At 41.1% G+C, this 18,555-nt stretch overlaps 1 protein-coding gene across 1 annotated transcript in view; it reads left to right on the top strand.

Moving 5' to 3' along the window:
- Positions 1-18,555, top strand: part of RSPO2 (R-spondin 2) — a 90,900-nt gene that overhangs the window by 46,027 nt on the left and 26,318 nt on the right. Inside the window, 3 exon segments of the mRNA XM_068161287.1 lie at positions 3,987-4,175; positions 11,021-11,164; positions 11,352-11,540. Of these exon segments, the coding sequence (XP_068017388.1) occupies positions 3,987-4,175; positions 11,021-11,164; positions 11,352-11,540 (522 nt within the window).

Genomic DNA, 18,555 nt, shown 5'->3' with positions numbered 1-18,555 from the left:
CAAGGAGAAGAGGCTTTCCCCTGCTTGCTCCAACCTCCCTTCAGGTAGTTGTAGAGAGCAATAAAGTGTCTCCTCAGTCTCCCCTTCTTCAGACCCCTACTGCTGTATCAGTGATTTTTAATTTATTTTAAAAATCTGGTTTTTGTTTTGATTAATATAGTGAGAAAAGAGAAATATCTGATGCATTTTTAGGTTTCTATTGTAATTTAGTAACTAGGAGAGCAATAAAGTCATCACTATGTGACTATTAACTGTGCGACCATCTCGAACTCTGTTATCCAAATTCAATGGATGAGAGTAATAATCAGTCATGTAAGTAACTGTATATGCCACATCTGTAATCCCTCATATCTGAGGACTTCAGAGCAGTTTGCAAGTTTTGATAAGCTGAATCTCACAACATTCCTATAAAAAGGGAAAAAAATGCATGCAGAGAGATTACAAATAATTTTTTAAGGCTACTCAGGAAATGAAGTCTGGGTGTCCTGGTTCGGGGAGCCCACACAGGAGCCTTTCATAATCTTGTGTTGACTTTAGGCTGAGAAAGGTGTGCTGACCATCACCCAAACAAATGATAGCACAGCACAATGGAGGATCATTTTAAGCTGTTAGCTCCTTTTTGTGTGAGAAGGTGTTGTAGGGTTGGGGGAAAGGCCAGGCTCTTCCCCCCCCCCACTGTGAGTAGAGGGAAGAAAATTGAAGGGAAAGAAAAAAAACTCACAGCTGAATTAGCAAAGCAGTGGGTGCTGTATATTTACAAAGCAGTTTAGGGAAACGCAGGGAAATACATACAGAATTTACAGTATTTACAATATATACAGAAATATACAACAAAGTAGCACAGAAATGAGAGTGCCCCCCTCTGCTGAGGGGGTTCCCCACCTTTGCTCCCCCTTCTCTCCCCCTTTCCCCAGAGAGGGTTAGAAAGAGAGGAAAAGAGAAACTGTTAATTAAAAAGCAGTTACGTGTTAGAATGTTAGAAGAGGCCTCACGCTTTATCTGCTTCAAGGTCAAGCCTGGCCGAGAGCCCAGAAAGCTGTGAGCCGAAAAGGGAGAAAAGCAAGACTGAGGAAAAGTGCAGGAATGCCCAAGATTCTCTGCTGCACTCCCAGTTCAAAAGGTGCTTCCCCCCAATCTACCAATGAAATTAGTTTAGATCCGTCTTTCATTTACAAACATCCGACCACAATATTCCCTTTCTCAAGGGGACAGTCTCAAACGGTCACAGAAGGGTATGTTTACTTGGTGCCATGGTCTAGTCATGAGGTCTGTGGTGACAGGCTGGACTCGATGATCCTCGAGGACTCTTCCAACCTTAGTGATACTGTGATACTGTGATACTTTTAGGACAGAGCTATGACTGAAGCCCAGAGAAGTCAGCATAATTCAGTTGGCCTGCAGAACAAAGGGTTATCAATGAGATCTCTTACCAGAAACAGAAAAAAGGGAAAAAAAGAAAAGAAAGGGATACTTGAGAATAACAAATGGGCAGTCACAGATGAAGGAAAGCTGGACAGAAGAGTCAGAGACACATTTTGAAGCCACTCTAAGGTTTAATGGGAGTCAGTGATGGAAAGTGGATATGAGACCTACAGGGACACTACAAAGTTATCTGCTCCAGAGCCTAATCCCTTCTCCCCAAGCTACACTACTGAGGGTAGTAGCCTGATCCTAGGTCATAATCATAGGCATTCTGTATATGAGACCCTGGCTTCATCTCATTCAAGCTCCAAAAAGCACTTTGAGTGGTGAATGAATTCAGACATCTCTCACCTTCTGTGCTGTTCTTTTGAATTCCTTTGTTGTAGTACAGGCTTTTCGGAGGAACCTCGAAGAGATTGGAGGTAGACATTCGCTGAGACTGAGACACAGGGAGACAACAAAAGGACTCAGAAGTCTCCAGGGTTGCCCACCGTGTGTTAAGCAACAATTGCTTTGCAGTACATGGTCTGATATTATTTGATGTGGTTGATGAGAGGCATTCCCTGCCAACAGTGAGCTGGGGCATGCATCCAGGCCTAGCTTCTCTTGTTGAAGATGGGAGTTGTATCAGAATAGCTGCAGGATGAACCATATGAAAAGTTACATCTGAGACCTTCTGGGCAACAGGAGATGGGTTGAAGAGTATAAGGCAGTTGGTCTGGTAGGGTGTGTCATTGCAAAGAGCCCATGACAGAAAGCCAAGGAGTCATGCACGTACCATGTGTCATAAGACTATTCCCATCAAGAAGATTTCACCAGGTGAGCCTGCTGCCAGAGGACTCCAACACTCTGAGACAGTCCCACTGGCTGAACCATTCCACACCAGATCACTTGGCTTCTTACCCTGCCTGCCACCCACTAGGATGATTTTGTACAAGACTGGAGTTGAATGGTGTTGTGCTGAACTTGGTGAGGCATGTGTGAGGGATGAGAGTAGAAAGGGAGTGGGAATCTGGTCTGCAGATGTGTGAAGGTGAGAGTAAAGCTTATCAGCTACTGCTTCCAGAGAGTGGTGGCCTTTGCCTGGCCCTACTGGTGAAGTCATCCATTGTGCAACCTCAATTATCCATCTGTACAAGTTAAAAGTACCAGTATGCCATATTAGGGTTTGAATACTTGTAAATGTTAAGTATTATGTAAGTATTATGTAAATATGTAAGTATTATCAAATAGATATAGTTCCTGTGCTCTCGGGGTAGCTTTTGTTAAAATGCTCTTGAGACCCCCAAAGACACTTTCCTTGTTGCATAATACTTTTGTTTTATTTCCAGTAAACCAGGTTTGAACTGGCACATTTCTGTGAAGTCCTGAAGCCAATGCAATATTTAAAACAGACAAATTATGTTGATTTCAGGAATGTCTTGAGGCATTCTCCTCCTGCTAACCTACTGTGCTGACTCAGCACCTGAGAAAGGAGTTGGCAGCCCAATAGACAGAGGAGTGTTATGTAACTTTGTAGAAAGACAGGATAATAAACGCTCACAAGGGCAAGGAGTGATGCAGCTAAGATTTATGTTGCAGTTATCAGACAAGTACTTTAAAAGAAAATAAGAAAACAACAAAACAAACCTAGAGAACAGAATTGAAGGGTGACCTAAAATGGTAAGCTGCACTAAATGTTCTCCTTTGGTAATATTTGGTAATATGTATGCATATGGTTTTCAGACCATTTTGGGGTAGAAACTTGTAGAAAAAGACTCTTAGAAGTTAAAACTGCTACTCTTCTTTTTGGAAATTCTTGTCTTGATATTCTTAATAGAAAGACTAAGTCCTGTTGTAGGACCCTGAGACAACATGTGTTGCTAGTGCTGTCTGTTCCACAGAGCTCTCTACCTCCAATATTGCCCCCTTCACCAGGCAGAAATGTTGTTAGTGTGCTTGCTGGACTTCTACAGACATTCATTCCATATGCATGTGGCAGGGTACTGATGTTCTTATGTTTTGTTGCTGTTGTGTACTTCTGTCTCCAGCTTCAAACTAGAATTCAGCACCGTCAACCCAGCATTACCATGGCCAGTAAAGCCATGTCCCTAATTGGGACAGGGATGCTACGTCTACATCTCCAGGCATGGTCATTCCAGTACTTCCCTGGGCAGCCTGTTCCAATGCCTGACCACTCTTCCAGTGAAGAATTTTTTTCCCTAGTATTCAATCTAAATCTACCCTGGTACAACTTAAGGCTGTTTCCTCTGGTCCTGGAAAGTATCTTACTTGTGTTGTACTGGTGATCTTTACATAACTTTGTCTCTGCTTGCTTGTACCATTATTTTAAATGTGTGTAAATTCATTAAATTGCCTTACATGCAATTAAGAATACAGAGATTGCATTTCTTTTTATTCACTTGCCAGCACAGATGTATGAGAATGAGTGCACTTTCAGAACCTTCCTTTCAAAGCTACTTTTAATCGTGTGGTGGATAAGTAATGCTGTAGAGGGAAGAGAACCTCCAGCCAAAATAATTTCCAAATGATCTTAAAGTGTAATTTATCTTCTTATTTTGCAGCTAGTTATGGACCAAATCCAATTTGCAAAGGCTGTTTGTCTTGTTCAAAGGATAATGGGTGCATCAGATGCCAGCACAAGTTATTCTTCTTCCTGCGAAGAGAAGGGATGAGACAGTACGGTGAATGCTTGCATTCCTGCCCGTCGGGGTACTATGGACTCCGAACGCCAGATATGAACAGATGTTCAAGTGAGTTGTTTTGAACCCTTACATGCACTTTTGTAGGAAGGCCATAATTCACCCTCAGTTTTTAAGATGAGATGTTTTCACAGATGTCTCAAGGTCATGATAAAGAGCACGCAGCTCGTTCCAAGATACGTAATATTCAGCAGATGAAGTAGTCAATGCATTGACCTCTTCTCATTGGAATTTTTGTTATTATTCTTTAGTTAGAAGGGAAATACAGGAAAGAGAGATTATTTAAGTAGATACTCCTAGTTTGAACAAATTGCTGCTATATGAAAATAGAAAGGATTAGACATTGATTTAACAGTTCCTCCTGTAGGTGCTAGTCACTAATATATGGGTGGGCATCTTGCCATGCTTTCTGCTCTCACACAGACTTCAGGTGAGCAGACACCTCGCACCAGACATGCTTTAATATGGAAGTGCTGCTGTTTTAATAAAGCAGAAGGACTATTAAAAACAAACAAACAAACTTTTCCTTTAGGTATGGCACTTTATTTGGAAATTTACAACCTGCTAATGTGCAACAAGAGTCCATGTTTGCATGTTTGTGCCTAGCAGCACAACTGTTAAAATCAACCAGTGCTCTGCTATCTCTACACTGTATTTCACTGCTGTCTGACAGTTGTGCCAAATTGCATTGATCATCTCATATACTGGTATGTGGACCCATGTGGACATCATATCTATATCATATCATCTATATCATATAATCATTGCTATTATCTTCATTTTGCATTTATTTGTTTATTGATTTTAATTTTTAATGTGTGTGTGTCATAATCTAACCAGAATTGTGTCAGTGAACCTAAGAACCTGAAGTGAGAAATAGCTTTTCTTTGCTTGCTGGAATAATCAAGTGTCTGTTAAACGTGTGGGATGCTTTCCCTCGGTGCCGTGGCAGAGGGCTGGGACGCACTGTTGTGAGAAAGTGTTTGTTGGCTTTGACATCACACATAATCCTGAGACTCACATGAGGTCACTCTGTGGCGGTCTGAGCTAAACAAGGAGCACTCATGGCCATGCCTGGATGAAGGCAGTGCTGCTCTGCCTCCTCCTCTCCCATTCCCTGCTCAGGCTCTGTGGATGTGGCATTCTTCACGTTATGTTCCCAACTGCTGTGTCATATTGCTGAGTGCTGCCTAATCTATACCAGGTGGCTAGGTTTTGATGAGAAATTAAGTGAGAGCAGTGCATGGTTTATGTATCCCTTCTGTAAAGTAATTTAGGATCGTGGTCTTAATTTTCACAACACATTTGTGAATTCAGTGACTTGTCCACTTTAAAGCTTTCCAATCTGGGCTGTAAAAACCTAGCATTTAAAAGTGTTTTTGAGAGTAGTTACAGCTTTGGGAAATTAATTTTTCCATATTAGCCTGTACTGGCCTCGTGAGATAGGCAAAGAAGGCCTTATTGACAACCTCTCTTTACCTTCTTAAAAAATCACAAAAAGCTATCTGCAGAAGGTGGGTGGTGAAATCCAGATAACCGTTTCCATTTTTATCACTTACAGAAAGTGGTCGTTTCCCCCAGTTACGGGTTTGCTTTTGAAACACAGAAACGTGAGCTGCGGCCTACCCATATTGGCATGTGTTGAGCGACAGATATTTAAATCACCCTCATGCCTTTGTCAGTCTTCCCTGTGAGAAGAATGATGCAGTTGCATTTGCTGACCAGTCCTGGTTCCCTTCCAAAGATACTTTATTTTAGTGCCATTGCCAACTGGTGCATTACTTATTCACATCTTTGTTTTTTTTTCTTGGTTTGGTGATCTTGCATGGCACACACATTGCACACACATTGCACACACATTGCACACAGGATATTTTGTGGATTGAAGCTGAGAATAAGTTTCTTCCTACTTGATGTTAGATACTTTTAGGTATGCCTAGTTACAGACTCCATTGCTCAGATAGTATTAACTCAGCTAAAAATAATAAAGATTCTGGCTGTGTTAAGATCCTTCTGGGAGTTACAGGACTTGAATTGCAAAAGTTGAAATGATTTCTGCCCTATTAATGTCTTTATGGGCACAAAAGCTGTTTAACATTTTATTACAGGAACACTTGCCCATTTCTGTTAGAAAAGGTATAGAACATATTTTTATGGAAAATGTTGACATTACTTTAGAAGCCAAACACAGTTAGTGCCAAATCTAACATAGTAAAAACCACAGCCAAGTGCAGCAGCTCTACAAGTATGGAAATTTTGAATTTCAAGACTAATTTTCTACCTGCAAGCAGTATGTGAGTCTTGAATTTACTAAGTGGGTCTAGACTGTTTTTCTAGGAACAGTGAATCCGGTAATGTTGAGACTGCTTGTCTCTAGGAAGCGATGTAGAGTTTCCTTCTGGAGATGATTTTCATCTTGAACACTGCAGTATGAGAATGCAGTACATGAAACAGGAAAATGTGGAGTCTTTTCTGTTGAAGAATGCACAAGGGAAGAACTATGCTTTGTTAATTTTCCAAGACTTTGCATTCATTAAGGACTTTGAACTGAGCTGCTCCGAGAAGAAATAATCTCACAAGGGGAAAAAAACAACCAACACAGCTGAATTGAAAACTAAGATGAAATCTGTCACCTGGGTGGCTGGTTTAACATTAGGCTGATTAATGGATCAGGTCTATCTTGAACCTTTCAACTTAGTTGTATCTATAGTAATCTCTACAATTTTGAAGGGAGAAAGCACTCAGAATTTTGAAATTACAGCTCCCTTCAGCTTGGGCTGGCCACTCCATTTGTCTTTGCCCCGCTAGTGCCCTTGTGTCCTCAAAGTGAGTTGTGAAATGTATGGTCTGTCTGGATATTTGAAGTCCCTCCCAGCTCAGGAGGGGAGGATTAGCACAGAAGGCAGTACTGGGCAATGACAGATCGGTATGGAGTGGCAATGGGCACACCAGGATAGCAGCATTAAGTTTAAGTCTGTAGCACCAATGCTGTTTTACCGAGCAGCAGAGGGATGGGAACAGGAGTTGAAAGGAGTGAGTGTGATGGGCATAAGGGCAGTCTGAGGAGAGGTAAAGTTAAGAGGTTCTAGGGTAGAAGAGGCAGAGAGATGTGAGGCAGGAATGCTCCCAGTCAGAGCTCAATGTGAAGGACCATGTGCTTTGGACCAAGCAATAGATGTCACCTCCTCAGCATAACTAACCTCACAAGCTATGGGTCCAGTGACTCCTCTGGAATGATGTCTTAATGGCAAGACTGAGTTTGACCTTCAAAAGACAAACACTAACTGTTAGTAATGGACTACACATAGGGACTCCTCAAACAAGGACCCAATTTCAGTGCAATGACTATCAGTCCTTTCAGTTTAGGAATGCCATGTTTGCTTACCCAGCTGCAGTCTGCACCTTCCCTTTGCAAAATATGGTCACAATCTCTCCAGCTGAAAGATGTTCAGTACTGTTCAGCACAACTCTCTTCCTTACACCAGTGGTTGCTGGTTTTCACTCTTGTGGATCCCCTCCCATATTCTCACTTCCTTTTCCCATTCTCAGCTGCTCTTCACCGGTGTCAGCCTTTCAGGTGGAGCAGAGAATGTACTATGAATCATTAACTTTGCTAGGAATTGACCAGCTGGCTTTCCCACTATGTGTTGTTAATGCAGTCAAGGATGAATATTCAATCATGTTGATTATGTTTAGAAAGGGACAATGTGGAATGGAGGTTTCACTAAGGCAACACGAGACTTGTGTGAAATTTTCAGTAAAAATACTTTACAAACTAGTAACTACTTTTTACAGTTGAGAAACATCTTTTGACCTTAAAATTCATCATATTGCACTTAGTATGAGAAACTAATATAATAAACCTTCCTCTTGCTAAGGAATGTTAAAATATGAGGCACATGCATCTCAGTATGGAGCATTTTATGCTTTATTTTGAGCTTCACAGGCATTATATTTCCCTACAAGTCAGCTTATTCTGCACTATTTTATAAGCTGGTTATAAATACACTATGGAAGGATACTATTTGTGGTGGTAGTCTTATGCTCTCTGTTAATTGTGCTGCAGAAAGAAGCTGTACACAGAAGCACATACTCTGCTTTTACAGTAACAGACATACACACCTGAGTCTACATTAATTCAGTATCTGAATTTGTCTTTTGAGCTCCTGGGCTTTTAATTCCCTTTCTAAAATGTAAGTCTGTCAATTCTTTCATTCTTATTTTAAAAGAATGATTAGGAGTGGCTTACCATGGCTGTCAGGAAGCCGCAGCAGGTCTTTTAGTATCATTGTGGTTCATCTGCTTAAAATGTATCCCTAATTTGGGTATGCTGTAATCCAGGCTTTATCCTTCCAGGGTTCTTAATGCACCATTTATGTCATTTTCTATAAAGATTGTGTCATCCACATCAATCAGATTTGCTTTTTATGATATTGAAGCGTAAAGCCTAAACAGGAATGTTTTCTTGCTGGCCAGCTAAGTGTGTTTCTTATAAATCAGATTGGTCAGCCTAACTTTGACTGAAAAAGCTATTGCTTTTTTAACAGAATCTGCTGTTTGTGCAAAAACACTTCAGAAGAAAATTGTCTGAAATGTCTTTGGATGCTAGAGCTCACTGAAATGTCAAGAAAAGAGAGCTTTGGCTCCTTAGACCTATGCATAACTTGTCTTTGGCCACTCCGTTTCAGTAAGCAAAGTCAGAGATGATTTAAATTTCTGTCTTTGGGTTCTGTTCTGACAATGGCTTTTTCTAAGAGGAGTATTATGCTCCTTTTTATTTTTCTCCTCTGCAGAAGTAAAGATTATGATCCTTCAGTTTGGTAGGTTTCCTGTCGCTCGACTGAGGTACAGCACTGGCTCATGGAGTTGCATTTATTTCTTGCCCATATTCTGTAACTGCTCTCAGGCATGGAGGCACTTCTGCTCTTGTGTTCTGTTGAAATGTTGACCATGCAAGTTCTTGCTTTCCTGGCACTTCCAGTTCAGAGATTGCACAGTCTGCATAGACTTTCCATTGGAGAAGTTATATAGTTGCTCTGAAAACCAGCAAGATTTGTTTTGTCCGAACACTGAAGATAACATTTCAAATTGAACACAAAGGAAGGAAGAAGTAGGGACTAAAGTGTCTGCCCCTCATTTACAGATCTCTTGTTGCTACCTAAGTGAGAACAGCAGCAATGAAGCACCCTTTACTTCTTCACTCTTAGGTTCTGAAGATTAGGTTTCCAGCTCTGTCGTTGCCTTGCAAGTATATTAGTCCTGCCAAAGGTATGTGAGTGCTCTTTGGGGTTCTTCTGCAGGACTGAATTTATCAACTCTTTCTCTCCTCAACAACAGTCTTGTCTTTCCCTGTACTCCCAGAGCTTCTATTTCCAGGCTTCTCCTCCTTACTGGTTCTTAAATCTCCCAGGCAGTGAACTTTGTCTATCTGAAAACCTCTAGTGGGCACCATTTTCTGTAATTGTTTAAAGAAAAAGACCAAAAAGAAAAGGTATTTCTGAAGAATATTGTTGGTTACGCATTGTCTGTTTCCTTCCTGTAAAGAGCTCCTTCAGTCTAAAAGCTTAGCTGTGCTTAGCTCGAGTTTCTTGATCTTGTTGGGTTGTTTCCTTTTGATGTTTTAGAATTCTAGGCAATCTTTTTAAAAAGAATGCACCAGCTGAATCATTTAGCTACTGAAATTTGCACAAAATGAACTGGCAAGAAAAGCCATTGCATATGTGGCTAGTAAGTGGAAGTACTAAAACTGCTTCTGAACTTCTCCAGATCAAAAAAAAAAAAGAATCTCTGCCTTGTTCCAAGTCATTATAATTATGTCAGAAAACTAACTAGCTAATGTAATTTAAGGGAAATTGAAAAGGATTTAGATAGTCATTCTTCAAAGTGGGGAAGATTTTACTATTCTTCTCCAGAGTTAGGCGTAAGATGCTGAGATCAGAAAGGTCAAAGGGTTGAAAACTTCAGCAATCAGAAGAAAGCAGTTCATTGACTTCAAGCAGCATTTCCTTGGGGTTTATGATATTATTTTGTGTAAAGGATAAAACTTTGTTTTTTTGAAGTGCTGTTTTTCTTAATTATGTCAAAGAACTCCTCTGTAGATTATTCATTTATTATCCAGTTTATTGTTTAAGTAATGGAATGCCAAATTAGAATAGAATAGAATAGAATAGAATAGAATAGAATAGAATAGAATAGAATAGAATAGAATAGAATAGAATAGAATAGACCAGACCAGACCAGGTTGGAAGAGACCTTCAAGATCATCATATCCAACCTATCATCCAACACCACCCAACCAACTAAACCATGCAACCAAGCACCCTATCAAGCCTCCTCCTAAACACCTCCAACGATGGCAACCCCACCACCATGCTTCCATTAAGACCTATTTTTAATGAAGTCTACATAGGTAATGATGCTGAACATTCATCCAGCTATCTATAAGGTCAAATAATGTAAAAAAGAAAACGCTTCCTGCTTTCAATGTCAAATACTAAACTGAAGCCAGTACATACAACACATGCTTGCTTTTCAAAGTCAATTCTTGCATCTCAGTTTTCTCAAATGACTTACACACAGAAAATATCAGAGACTGAAAGCTGTTCCTCAAAAAAAAAAAAATTATGTAATTAACACAAATATCAGTTAACTAGATATTTTTTCCCTACAGTTTTGATTAGGTAAAATAGTATTTAAAGAATGTAGGGGAAAACGTAGTAAATAATTGCAATGAATTGTAAATTCTCTTCTACAGCAGGCAGATTTCAGGTTGGCAGGATTCCTCATTATAGCACTTCTGGTTTTGCTGTTACATTTCTTCACAAATCCTTTCACTTTTGAGCCTTACCCTAACTCACTCAGCTGTCTCACTGTTCCTTATGATCCTTTTGCTTCAGGATGCAGAATAGAAAACTGCGACTCCTGCTTTAGCAGAGACTTTTGTACCAGATGCAAAACTGGCTTCTACTCGCACAGAGGCCGCTGCTTCCGAGGGTGCCCTCCTGGATTTGCAGCCTTGGAAGAGCTGATGGAATGTGTGGGTGAGTCTTCTAGTACAGCAGTGCTGCTGAAACAGCTCTTCTGCAAGGTGGCCAGGTTCAAATTGGCACTGTTTTCAAGCTGATGCTTAGTATTTCCTATCAACAAATATTCACCAATGAGTTACTATCTGATTTTCTTTCATTATCATCTTCATCATAATAATAATTGTTGTTGTTGTTTTATCAGAAGGCTGTGAAGTAGGTCAATGGAGTGAGTGGGGAACTTGCAGCAGAAATAACAAAACATGTGGATTTAAGTGGGGCCTGGAAACAAGAACAAGGCAAATTGTGAAGAAGCCAGCAAAAGACACGATACCATGCCCAACCATTGCGGAATCCAGACGGTGTAAAATGGCCATGAGGCATTGTCCAGGAGGTAAGCATAGTCCATGCCAGAAAAATGTTTATCAGCTTTCCTTGACTGAAATCCTATTTCTGACTTGAAAAAAAGCTGTTTCATCCCAGCTGAATGGGAAATCCTCTCTCTGCTCTGCCAGCCAAGGCAGAAGTCAGCAATCCTACAACAATTCTAATTGGTGAGGCAAGATTCCAGGGAAAGCCTCAGCATGGAGGTGGTCACTCTCTCATGAGGATGTAAAACTCTGCTTTCCCTGGTGTAGTACTGAGTTTTTTTCAGTGAGGTGTCTTGTGTGAGAACCGTAACAGTTTGCAGTTTGATCTTCAGTGTGAACACAATAGCAATGGTAAAATAACTGATTGTTCCATGCCTGGCAGGAGAGATTGTGTTCCAAATCTTCCTGCGAGCAGCACACCAGCGCTGGTGTGATGGCTTTTTACATTAAATCAAGTTACTTACACATGGCATTGTTAAGTGAGTTATTTCTAGAATGCATTCCTTGTTCTGAATGCTGTAGATCAGGGCCAAACTATGATAGATGTGGTACAGGCTGGATAATGATAGCTTTCAGCATTAGACCAGTTCATGGCAATTACCACAAGTAGATAAAAGAAGTAATCAAATTTCTCTGTCGTGGTTCTCTAAGACATAGATGGTGATGTTGACTGGAAAAAGGAAATAGAGTTTCACATTCATGCTCAGTTTTGTAGACCCCAAAGTGGAGACATATCACAGGTGGAAAGGAGCTTTTCTTATCTGTTAAAATGAATTGATTAACCTTTCACTTGTACAAATGAAACATACTGGTCAGAATTTGCAGCAGATGATGCAGTGATCAGCAAGTGATAATGATACTGAATGCTTCTGCAATCACAGGGGGAAAGAGAGGCTGAGATTTGAAGGGATTTCAAGCGATCTTTAGTGCAATCTCCTGCTGCAAGCTGGGTCTACAGTGAGATCAGATAAATAAAAAGGAATAAATGGTTGCAGAATATAAACTGATTTATGTTTCCTAAGCAGCTACAGAGAGGGAGTTGTCTGGGTGGTGTTTCAAATGCCCTGTGTAAGTTTTGCCCAGGCCTGGTTATCTCCCTGCAGACAGGGAAATCACAGAGATTGTCCTGTTTGAAACCCTTGCTTCCTAATATGTTTGAATTATGATTACATACACAGCTGGTCTAAAATCCCATTCCTTTATTACATTTAATTTACTTAGCAAGTTGCCCCATTAGACACTTGAAATTTTTCTTATTTAATTACTGTGAACTAGTGGGAGGCAGAGACACTGGATACAGGGAAGCTCAAACCAAGTAGGTCCTGGCTGCTAAGGAAGAGATTCTGTGTTTTTCAAAATGTGGTGTTTTCCTAATGTTAGAAATGTTGTAATTGAACTTTTAAACTGAGCAAATAAGAGGGGAAAAAAAAAGGTTAGTACTACAGGGGGACCAAAGAACCACAATTGCTGCAAATGTCAGCTGAGAGGCTGTTAATAAATCCTTTCTTCCTAATGTTCTCAGTACATAAACTCATGCAAATGTGTAGGATAAGTATTGGATTATACAGCTAAGACGGTTGTAGATCGTGATGGATTAAACTGAGCACAGGAAGTAAGGAAATTTTTGATAAAACAGGCTCAAAAGAAGTGCTCCAGGCACATGCTTCCTGCTCCAGTGCATTTCACAGTTACTATTCATGGTACACACTACAGAAAAACTTCCAAACCAGATTCTTACACATTTACAGAAGGACTGGAGTTAAATTCAGTTTACCTGCTAAGTACTAAGTTTCATATTTTATCAGGGATTGAGATGTTACCCATCTGGCTGTATGGCTGTGGTACAACTCTGGCTGGGGAAGAATTCTTTATAGCTTGTCCAGCAATTGCAGAGTCTTAGAGATACAAGCTGGGATGTAAATGAAAGATGTTTTCACTTTTTTCCTGCTGAAGACAGCAGCATAAAAGGATGCTGTACTTGATTTCAAATACGTTACTCAATGATAGTTCCTTTTTGTCAGTACTAATTGATGTAACTGTATTACCAGATGGGAATGTCACATTTGTGCATGTCTTCATGTTAGCCATGTCACCCAATGGCTTGGGTGTAACATGACTCATGCTACGAGAAGTTAGTCTTAGAAAAAGAGGACTTGGATCATTCAGACCACCTCCTGCCTGTGCTGGTCTCTTCCTGATAAGGAGTTTTCTCCTAGCTAGCTTGAGAAGGAAAAAGTAAAAAGAGTGATTGTCTTACAAGCAATAAGGAATTATTAAGCAGGCAGAATTGTTCTGTTGACTGATAAATCTCTCTGTCTTGAAGTTTTCCCATGTATTTATTAGAAATATTCTTTTTTAAAGTCTTAGTTTTGCATCCCTCATGTTCACCTCAGCAATGACTCTTTTTGTTTTGTTTTGTTTATACTCCTGCTCTTGCCTTCCATATTAAGTATTACACAAGGAAGCAAAACAGCTCTCTATTGCTTTTAGTCTTGCATCTGACTGCGCTTCAGCCTAACTCTGTGCTAAACTCTGTTATTTCTAGTATAAATCATGATACCATTTATGAATGCTTATTTCAGACATGGAGAAAGAGAAGTGAAAATGGGAGGTATAGCTACATTAATTTCCTGAGTTCAAAAGGGGGAAGGCACCGGGACAAGTCATGAGGTAGGGAATTCATGCCTTGACACAAGCGTGTAATTGGATGGACTTCATGCCGGCTGATTGGATTTTGGGGGCTTTTTGTGCTGTAATCTTATTTCTTTCTATGGATGAAGTAGAATTCAAGACTTCTGGAAGAGTAACTTATACTGAAATTGTGTTTCATTATTGTTGTTCAGAAATTATGACCGAAAAGACTAAAAAAAAAGAAATATACTTGAATTTAGCAAGCTAATTATGCAAGGCTGCAAAATGCATGTTAACTAAGTAGTTTAAAGGGCTTTTGTGTCTGGTGAGCTACTAGTGACATGACAAATGAGTTAATGCCTTGGTTTGCAAAAAATATTTAAAGTAGGATAGCACTTAAAGTAAATCTGTACCTAAACTTTGGTGAAGACACTACCTATGCACTCTGAGTGTACTAAACTGGCATGATTTCTAATGGAAAGCATCTGACAAGTATGGCTATCTCTAGGAGGTATTTTCCCCTTCTTTAAAATTACATACTGAGAGTGAATGTTTTAACGTTTCTGACTTTAACTTGATAACCAAGAAGTTCCCCTACTCCCTCCAGAATTGTGTTTCTACCTTCATGTGTTTTATTTTGACTCCCGTCATAGGAAATCTGAATTTCCCTCTAAATAAAAACAAGGATTTATTTCTAGGGGGCCAACTGAGGATTTTTCTTTAGTTATGCAACAAGCAAAATCAGAATTACTGAATTATACAGGTTGGAAAGTACTTTGGGAGAGGTTACCTAGTCCAGCTATCTCCTCAAAGGTGGTCTGGAGCTGTATCCAGACTGGTTCTGAAAATCTCCAAGTGCAGAGGCTGCACAACCTTTCCTACACAACCTTGTTGTAGTGCTTCACAATCTTTTCTTTTTATCCAATGTGAGCTGCTTCGTTTCGGTTCATCTGATAGCTCTCTCCCTCCCCCCATGCCCCATCATGCAGAGCCTAACTGTGTTCTTGATGACTTCCTCAAAGGTACTGGAAAGTTCACCAAAGCCTTCTCTTCTCCAGGCTCAACAAACCTTTAGTGTCTCTTCACAGGATGTATTCCAGCTCTCGACCTCATTGGTAGCTATGGTGTTAACTCTATCAATACCTCTCCTGAACTGGAGGAACCAAAGCTGCCTGTGATATTCCAGATGTCACCTGATGAATGTCAATTAAAGGGAGATGCCCACTTCCCTTACCCTGCTGTCAGGCTGTATTAACAGGTCAGCAGACTGAGGGAAATGATTGTGGCTGCCAGGGCACACATCTGGCTCACGTTTAGCTCAAATTTCAGCAGGACCTCACAGGCCTTTCCCAGCAGAGCTGCTCCCCAGCCAGTCAGTGCTCAGCCCATGGTTTTTCAGGGAGTACTTCCTTCCCAGAGGCAGGACTTTGCACTTGTCTTTGTTGAATTTCATGAGGTTCCTTTCAACACCAGAACTCAGTGAGGTGATTATGTTGAGTTTTTCAACTACATCTACATTGTAGTGTCCTGTGTTGAAAAAATCTTTAGCCAGGATGATTTGAGCCCTTCATTGATACATTACACTTGTAGTCAGTATCAATGTGCAGTGCAAACACCTCTGCCCTTGGAGAGTCAATGCTAGGGCTTTCACCATATTGTGTCTCCCGTTGGTCATGTTGTGTTGCCACCAGAGCAGACAGCCTGAGTGGCAAAGACTGCTCCAGGAACAGCAAGAGCTGTTGCTTTGTCCTTGAGGACAGTTCAGCACTTGGCTAGATTGGTCCAGTAGACTCTGCAGTCACCATCCTTGGAAGTTTGCAAGGACTTTAAATAATAGAATAGAATAGAATAGAATAAACCAGGTTGGAAGAGACCTTCAAGATCATCGCGTCCAACCTATCACCCAACACCACCCAATCAACTAACCCATGTAACCAAGCACCCTGTCAAGTCTCCTCCTGACTTGACTCAACTAAGCCCTGGACAATCTGACCTGAATGGTCTTGATCCTACTGAAAGCAGGAAGCTGGACTTGGGACCAACCTGAATGATTCTGCAGTTGTGAATGGCAGGATGTGCTGTGTGTTTAGACTGAGATTATACTTTTCCTCCCTGAGGATGCCAGCAAAGCATGGTTCTGTGTGTATCCTCTTCCAAAACAGGCCAAGGTATGGTAGGTCTGGAGAGCCATCTGCTTCAAGTGTGCAGTGACTGGAGAGCAACTAACCTTGCTCATTTTTAAGGACTCCCTGAAGCTTGCCTTGCACAGATATCTCCTTCTAAGTAACTTATTGTGCTGTACAGGTATTATCTGTTGTCACAACACTGATATTAAGGCCACAACCTGACATACTCCTGGCAGAATTCTTGCTTGGGTGTGTCTGATACTCATCTTCTGTACAGTTCATCGCCATGGCAGATCATTTAACCATGGCAATGTTTGGGTGTTGGAGGTTAAACCATAAATAATGGCAGCTGTGACTGAAGGAAAATGACATCACCCTACTATAATATTTAGAAAATAGACAGGATTTGTACACAGTGTTTAGGTTCTTTATGCCTTGTCATCCTTAAGGATGCTAAAAGAAAGCATGTATATGACTGAGCATTGGGCCTTGCTCCACAGGACTGGTTTGGTGCTCTCTGTGACAGAGATGAGATTCTTTGGATGTACTTGTGACTGCCACCAGGCAATTTATCAGTTTAAGTGGCTAAAGCTTTTCATCTGAGATGTAACTGGGTACATGCTCCTTGCACAGTACCAATGTAAAGTACACATCACCCTTGCCTACTGGGTACATGCAGCTAATTACAGCTCCTCAGCTGTTAAGCTGGGAGCTCATTATGCTGCTGTGATTGGAATGATTGTGATGGCCTATCTGTACCCTCAGTGACAGCTTTCTTTTTCTGAAGGGTCATTTTTAATGCTCTGCAGCCTGCTTACTTGATAGCTAGTGGCAATGTAAGGTAGCCTAAGACAGGAGCCTGATGCATTCAGGCTGAATTCAGCAGAAATTGTTTGCTCCTGTCCCACAGCCAGAGAGGCAAAGAGCTGGAAAATATTTCAGAAATAGACAGTTATGGCTTCTTCCTATTCTTTGGGATGTTTGAGTCCTAATTAATGGCTTTGTTAGCCAAGCAGAAAAAGTAAAGCCTACCCACACATGCTGCTTCCCTGTCTGGTTTCAGTGCAATGGGCAGGCCAGCAGTGTTTACAGTGATGTGCTGCTCAGAGCTTCCCAAGCTGCTGCTGCATAATGTAGCTCGAGGAGCAGGAGCAGTTTACAAGTGTCAGCATTATGCTGTGCTGAGAGCAGCAGCAGTAAGAGGGCAAAATCCCAGGTGCTTTACAACATTTCAGACTTATGATCTTTCCTTGAGAAGCTGAAAGTTGCATGCCCCTGTGTTTGAGTGGCACTGTCATGTAGCACAAAGATCACAGCTGTTTCCAGTGATGTTGATAATAACGTCATGATAACAGCACAGCAGATGTGAGAGTGAACTCCTGTTCAAAATGACAGCCAGCTCTTAAATTGTTCTGCTTCTCTGTCAGATACCAGTGTGAACACCTTGAATTATTTGCCAATTGTACTTATACAAAGACTTCACCACAGTAGAAAGGGTACTGTAAGAACTGTCAAACCTTTTACCTTAATTCATTGCTTTTAAAGTCACACTGGGAAACCTTAGCTGTTGACTTAAATGCGAGTGGCAAGCAGCTCTGATCAGAGGCAGGATAGCTGTCTTAAATTAGATTGCATTTACTTGAAAAACTATAGTATCTCCAGTATGGGGAAAAGTGCTGCATTTATCTTCTACTTGGAACAGCAAGTGCCTAAAGGGTTTCTAAAACAAAGCTAGTTAAAAACTACCACAAAGACAATTACATTCCAGCCTTGTAATTTTTTCTCTGCATTTGTGGACCAGATTATTTTATTACCTCCTGATCATAGTATCAGTCAGGGTTGGAAGAGACCACAAGGATCATCTAGTTCCAATCCCCTGCCATGGGCAGGGACACCCCACACTAGATCAGGCTGCCCAGAGCCTCATCCAGCCTGGCCTTAAACACCTCCAGGGACAGGGCCCCAACCACCTCCCTGGACAACCCATTGCAGGGCTCCACCAATCTCAGGCGGAAGAACCTCCTCCTCACCTCCAGCCTGAATCTCCCCACCTCCAGCTTCACTCCATTCCCCCTAGTCCTATCACTACCTGATATCCTGAGAAGTCCTTCCCCAGCCTTCCTGTAGGCCCCCTTCAGATACTGGAAGGCCACAATTAGGTCACCTCGGAGCCTTCTCTTCTCCAGACTGAACAGCCCCAGCTCCTTCAGTCTGTCCTCATAGGAGAGGTGCTCCAGCCCTCTGATCATCCTTGTGGCCCTTCTCTGGACACCTTCCAGCA

The sequence above is a fragment of the Melanerpes formicivorus genome, unplaced genomic scaffold, assembly GCF_026170545.1.
Source record: "Melanerpes formicivorus ecotype bairdi unplaced genomic scaffold, bMelFor1.0.p_v2 SCAF_56, whole genome shotgun sequence".
NCBI classification, from domain to species: Eukaryota; Metazoa; Chordata; class Aves; order Piciformes; family Picidae; genus Melanerpes; species Melanerpes formicivorus.
The sequence above is the reverse complement of the archived record's forward strand: the minus strand, read 5'-3'. Positions and strand labels throughout refer to the sequence as shown.